The sequence below is a fragment of the Phaethon aethereus genome (genome assembly GCF_964289735.1).
Source record: "Phaethon aethereus genome assembly, chromosome: 6".
Classification (NCBI taxonomy): domain Eukaryota; kingdom Metazoa; phylum Chordata; class Aves; order Phaethontiformes; family Phaethontidae; genus Phaethon; species Phaethon aethereus.
The window spans coordinates 8,826,695-8,833,779 of record NC_138580.1 but is presented as its reverse complement, the minus strand read 5'-3'; the positions used below and the strand labels follow the sequence as shown (position 1 = coordinate 8,833,779).

General features: G+C 36.4%; 1 protein-coding gene across 1 annotated transcript in view; it reads right to left on the bottom strand.

Annotated features, from left to right (window-relative positions):
* Positions 1-1,042: 1,042 nt before the first annotated feature.
* Positions 1,043-7,085, bottom strand: part of NCKAP5 (NCK associated protein 5) — a gene marked incomplete at its 3' end in the record, with an annotated part of 384,285 nt that continues 378,242 nt past the window's right edge. Inside the window, exon 19 of the mRNA XM_082001372.1 lies at positions 1,043-1,324. Within this exon, the coding sequence (XP_081857498.1) occupies positions 1,043-1,324 (282 nt within the window). The remainder of the gene's footprint in view (positions 1,325-7,085) is intronic.

Genomic DNA, 7,085 nt, shown 5'->3' with positions numbered 1-7,085 from the left:
AAAAACAAAAACACCCAATACAGGCCAATCCCCCCGCTCCGAGATGCGTTTGAACTCGTACTGGTTAGCACCAACAACTTCTTTAAGTGTGTCACAAACAGGAGTTGAGTTTTGATTTGTAAAAATACTTCCAGCGTTTACAATTTAATTAAGACCAAATGGGGACTACAAAATATAACACAATATGGTACATTCATGATTTCATAGGAGATGAGTACAGAGGTGGTGGAAGCAGAGAAATGCTGTTGCACGCAGAAGTAAAGGGCGGTTTGTGTAGTTCTCATTTGTACAGGACTCCCGTTTGCCTCAGCAGTGAATTACTTTGACCCTGATCTTTCAAACAGTTATGCACATGATTGATGAAGTCAATACCAGCAGTATCAGGCCTTTTAATCTATTCATTTTCTCACCATGTCAAAAGTCAAAAACCTTTTGCAATAACACACCTGTTGTGAAGTTGTAATAGTTGAAATGCACATTTCCCTAGAACGCCTGTATGGAATTGCACTAAAAATAAAAAATAAAATGTTTTGTAAAAGCGATTCCAAGAAAGTTTATTACAGACAATTTGGCAGGCTCAGGTTTATGGTAACGCAGTGTTTCTACATACAGTTTTAAGACTGGAACAATTATAAATCTTTTTTAAAAAATCTACTAACTTTTCTTGTTAATATTAACATCAATTTAAGTTAGTAATCTGCCATTACAGGAGCATAGCACCAATTTAATATTTATTGCCATCATTTATCCCTACAAATATATTTTCCGAAAGTATTTACAACTGTACAAATATTCACAAAAGTGCAAAATTAAGACTCTTTTTCTGTGTAACCATTCGGTGTGTTCAGTGTTGAGTCTCGCGCATCACGATGACCACATTCCTGCATTTCTTATTGCTGCGTGGTGAAAAGTCAGGACGCCCTGCCGTGAGTACAGCAATGCGGGGTGAGATTTTTCCAACCACGGTCTCTTCTCCCCCCTCACTCCCCACTCGCCTTCCGCTCTGCTCTGTGCCGCAGTTACAGCCCGCTGGAAAGTGTCTCTACACATCGTTCGAGCCCTGGCTGGCGCAAGAGGAGAAGCTATCGTATAGAGAATCGCTCAAGGACTCTAAATTGTCCACGTCGTGCCTACCCAAGCTATTTAAGGAAGCTGCTTCTTTTTTTCCATTTTCTTCCTTTTGTCCTTCAACCTTGTTCAGACAGTTCTTCTCTTTTTCTAAGAAAAGTACATTATTGCTGTTAAATTTATTGAGAGACTCCAGGGAAATTTTAGAAAATCTATTCTGGGAATCTTCTTTTGTTTCTTCAGTTTGCTTCAATTTCTGTAATAAGTGAGGAATATTAGAATTATATTAGAATATATTAGAATATTAGAAACATATTTCCTATGAAGAATGTATCTTACTTATGTACCTTACTGTACACCATTAATTGCCATCTTTCCAAAGTTCACAGGGTTGAAGGAAATAGATTGTTACATGCTTAAGTATCTGTTATAATTAAATAGAACATTAATGTCCATTTAAGGATAAATCATAACTTTAATGACTCTGCTGAGACAAATAGGACTCCATTTACAAAACAGTTAAGTGCTATTAACGTCTTAAGTAGCAGATCCTGGATATGCATGTGTTAAGCATCTCCAGCATCTTCACAGTAATTTACATCTTCTCCTTTACAAAAGCTTTGGGGGGTAGGTTTGAATGAGTATTTGTTTAAGTAGCGTTTGGAGTCTGCTAAAAAAAAAAGGTATAGACACATTCGGAGGAGAAAACAGCATTTTCCATAAATTACAGGCACAAATGAAACTTGCTAGAGAATAACCTCACATTCTGCATGTGTAAGCCTATCGATTTCCACAGCCCCAAACCCCCTCTAAAAGACAAGAAAGCAACAAGACAGGAAATTATACTGAACCCGGCCAGTCCCCACAGAGCAGAATCAATCAGATATTGGCCAGGCCTACTCAGAGAAGTAGTGTAATTCTGCGGGAAGGCCGGACGATGTATTAGCACATTATATTAAAAGCGCACAGTAGGATTATACAAGAGTAATTTTATCCCTTTGTTAGCTACTGGTGTTTTCAATCAGAGATCTGACCAAGGAGTAGTGGGGGAACTGCATAGGGAGCAGTTCAATAAAAACGACCTGCTGTTCATGCACAGGGTGTTTCAAAATCTGTGTAATGAACCCCTCTTACAGATGATATTACCCCAGGTATACGAGATAACATTCAACAACCTCTCGGAGAGGTTGGATGCAAGAATGTCGAGATATGCGGTCAGAGTGCAAGCAATTCCTCATTTTTGCTTATTACCATCAGATAGCAAAGACGGAATCAGTAAATTACTGTCAATCCAAGACAGTAATATTTTGGTTTAGATAGAAAATGAAATGGTATCTAAAGCACACTGAAGACCTAGCACGGCCAGATGTATAGATCGTGTGGGTCATTACATATGCCGTTGTAATGAGTCATTAGAATTTTTTTGAAAAATTCAAGTTTCAACTCAGTCAAATGTGTTTGCTGTGCTGCTTATCCTTGGAAATCTTGGGCAAGAGGAAGACAAATTGTTACATAGTTTATGGCTAGTTAGATAAAAATCAAAATGCCAGTCCAATGATTGTTTATATTGTGATCTTGTCATATTTCATAAGCTAACCATGCCTGGGTTAGGGTAGCATTTTTATCAAATGTTTTGAACAAACTTAAGCAAAGCAACAGGAGATGCTAAAGTCTTAGTAAGTGAAAATTTTCTGTTTGGTTCATTAACTCATTCATCAGTCTAAAAGGTTTTAGGGAATGTTATGTTAGATTATGATTTTAGATGACAAAACTAAGGTCTTCAATATCTGTAACTACAATATTTTCTGAAATAGAGGAATATAACCCTTGGTAATGGGAACAAACACAAATTTAGGACTCTTCAATAGAAATTCTCCACAATTTCAGCTTAAAATGTTCTTCCTTTTGCCCTCATTTAAAATATTATACAATATTACTGAGATGGTTGTTTCACTTCTCTCTCAGCCAGATGAGAAAATTCTCAGACATGGCATCAATAACATGCATGTTAGCCCTTTTTGCTCTTCAGAGTACTAAACCTAAAATACTTTGATTTTTCTTTGTGTATATATTTCCCACTTCACAGCTTTTCTTTAGATAAATTGAATGTGGCTGCTTAGCATGGACTTGGGGCTGCAAGAAGTTAATACTGGTCTTAGTAAGGCCTATGGTAAAAATGGTATTGACTCAAATGGGCCAATTTCAAGTCTTGGGTAGAAAGAGCAGAAAATCCTAGAGTACTTGCTGCACAGAGCAGTCTGGATGAAGTATCAAAGTAAGAGCAGGATCTGTGGCTGGCTGAAGGACAGATTTAAACCGCAGGACAGACTGGAGTGAATTCAGTGGTATATTCTGCATATATGTAGTATGAATGATTTATTACACCCTACAAGCACAACCTAGACTAAAATCCCACTTTAATCACACCCTAGATTGTAATTTAATATAAGGCTAACTGTTTATATTAGAGAAACTGCAGGGAACAAAGGTATTCTCTACAAATTTTAAGTAAAATCATTGAATCAAATGAAATTGAAGTGAGTTCAAGTGAAGCCTACCAGTGAAACCCATTGGCAAGAGATACCTTGCCATGATATAGTATATAGAGATAAAGTAGTGAACAGTACATTTATGACACATCAAGAATTAAAGGAAAAACTAATTCTAAAAGTTGTTGTACTGAAATTTATTGCTAAAACAGAGACAGTATTCAGAAATAAGTAATGGATATATTTTGGACATACAGTTGTCCTTTTTAGATGTTTTAATACCCAGTTACATCCTTTTGTTAAAAAAAAACCCCACAACCTTTTCCTTTCTTTAACACATTACAGCAACAGGATGCAAGCATGCAAAGGTAATGCTCATGTGATGTGGAAAGTAATACTTGGCGTTTTTTCATTTGATGTAGGTGTAATTTGGCTACAATACACTGCCTCAGGCATAGTAGCATTCTAGGAGCTAGAGCCACCTATTGCTAATTTTATAATCAGGTAAGAATGTGGGGTCATCTGGATGGTGCTTTTGGTAAAGGAATATTAATATGCTAGAATTGTACTCAGATATCAGATGAACAATATGATCTTATCTCATGATTTTATTAGTACAGCTGCACTTACATCTGCTACATTTTCTGTTAAATTGTATATAGAATAAAAATGTATTTGTAGCTAAAAAATGAAAATATGATATTCTAGTCCTTGACACATGGAAGAAAACTCATCCTGCGCTCCATGAGCAAAAATGAAGAAAACTTTAAGCAGAGATATTAATGTAAGAATCTGTATAATCAACAAATTATTTTCTCCCACAGTAACAAAATTGTGTACATTCCTAGTGTTGAAAAGTCACTGATAATTTCTTTAAACTTAGTGTGTCAGAAAAAATGTTACCCCAAATTCTTTAAGAATTTTTTCTGTAGTTACAATTTGAAATAATTACCAAAGAGTATTTATTTAGATTCATCCTTAATTAAGTTTCTTATTTTTCATGGCAGTCACAACAGCTGCTAGATGAATCAAAAGGCAAAACCAAAGCAACTGTTACTAGAATTTGTTTGATAAATTGTGTATGTGGTAAAGCGGTGTCTTTAGTTTCGTTCATGTCAATTTGTTACTGACTTCAGCGGAGTCACAGATACAACAAAGAACAAGAGTTAGCCCAAAGATGTTAGTATTATGCATTTTAAAGTAATTAGTTCATTAATGCATTTGAGAGTCACACTAACGTGAACCCATAGCCTTTCCTGCAGATAGGAACATTTGGCAGCAGATCAGATGTGTTTTATACCCATGAGAACTGGGTGAGATTTGGTAATAGTGTAAAGAGCACCTAGCCACGAGTCACGAGTTCCAATCAAATCTTCCCTACATTAGTAGTGACTTTCTGCATAATGAACAGGTGGTTTTATCACTACAGGGGGGAAAAAAAAAAAAGACTTAGTGATTTTGTTCAGTGTTGCTAGAAGAGCTAAGATGGGACTCTGGCAGGATTCTTTTCAGAAGTAATACTTAAAGCCATTTCAGCCTGAAGGTTTTGGCTTTGCTGTTGAATATTCTGCATCTGTTCTATGAATAAATAAGGTGTCCGTGTATTTGGTGTGGTCACTTACATGTTTTCCTAAGTATTAACTTAACGGAAAAGATAAAAAGATGTAGTCACAGGTTTTGGTCTAAGCCAAAAAAAAAAAAAAAAAAAAAAGGCTCAGTGCAGAAAAGTACTATGATTTTCACTGTGCCTCTGTAAAAGCACCATCCTATCATCTTAAGCAGATCAGTGTATAGCTTGTTTTACTTATAGTAACTATATTTTTGTACGGAAAATCCATACCAGGGTATGGGGAGCATTTGTTCTACTCTGTGTAAGTGGAGCGCTTCCCGCCGCTGGAGTTTCTTAGCTAGTCCGTAAGGACTGCTTTATACCACCTGAGAGCAGCGACTAGTTGTCAGAAGAGGAGAAACTCTCTCTGACATTATACAGACATTCATCATGAGTCACATCACTTTGAAATAAACTCATGAGTCATGATTCGGAATAATGTTTCCTTATAGGCAACATCCTAAAGGGAGTAACTAAAACCCATTAGTGATATAATAAAATCTGGCATGTCACTTCACAGCAAATTAGGAAAACAAAACTAGCCTGCAGTTACACTGATACATTATAAATAGGTGTTTTATCTGCATTAGATTTTTTTTTAAACTTAAAAATGAGAGGTTACATGTGGGTAGAATGCATTTTCAGTGCTGTGTGATCAAGGACTACAAGTCACAACTGTAGCTGTTCTGAACAGCACAAAGACTCTGCAGGTCTAATAGGAAGGAGCAGGGAAGGATGGGCTGGTTCATAGGTACAGAGGACCCCACAGCTGGCACGCAAGCCCACTTCTGTATGGTAACATGCGGAAGCTCTGATTGCCTGGAGGTCAGGCTACACTTACAAGGCATGCCAGAGCCGGGAATTAGCAATGAACCATTCTGCAGGACAAATGTATTTTCCAGCTGTCTATGTTTAGTTAACCAGCACTTTAAAGGGCTCAGAATCAGTTACACACAAGAATAAAATGAACTTTATTTATGTCTCTCATGCACTGGACAATTTAGTTTTTAGATTAACACAGAAGCAAGAAGGGCATTGCTTCAAGTGAAGTATAACTGCAAAACACTATTGGGTAAAAACAACTAAATTGCTATGAGAATTAAATATAGATCAAAAAAATCAATACTTAATTGTATAACTCAAGGTCTTTCATTTCAGACCTGATCTCTAATAGGAAAAACAAAGTATGTTCACTTTTTATTTTTTTTAGTTATTATTTAGAACTTTATTGTGAAGAAAAATGATTTTCTAGATTTTTACCTTTTAAAAAATTGTTACTTTGTCTGCATATGTTCAAGGTAAACTTGATCCCACAATGCCACTGTTTCTTATTTTAAAGTCAGAGTTTTACCAATTTACATGTCCTCTAGTCCTATAATTGCCTTGTATTTATGACACAATAGGTCTAAGTGGGATATGCAGTTGCAGCATTACACAGGTTGCTAATGCATAAAACCTGTTTAGCAGGACATTTCTAATACATTCACAGCTTCTTGTAAAATAGGTGTATTGAGATACAGAGCAGTATTCTGATCAGAGATATACTGGTGTAATCAGAAGTAACTTTCCACTGAATTCAGTGGTGTTGCACGACCAGTTTGCAGTAGAAAGGTGTAACGTGAAAAGGATTTCTATCAGCTAGCGAGGACAGAATGCAATGGTAGACTCTGCGGAAAGTGAACAATCTGCAGATCTCATTTCACGTCAGGTGGACAGGTAACACTCTGCTGTGAAAATAGTTGTACAGTCACATCCAGGAAACCACAAAGTTGAAAGCTGTAAACGCATGACCTCTGCTGTATTACAGCTGAGCTAAAAATGTGATGTTTGAACTGCTTTCTCTTTAAAGCATAACCTTAAATAATAAGATAAGCCTTGTTCTCCCTTGTATGTTGTCAGAAGCTTTCATCTATTTTCTG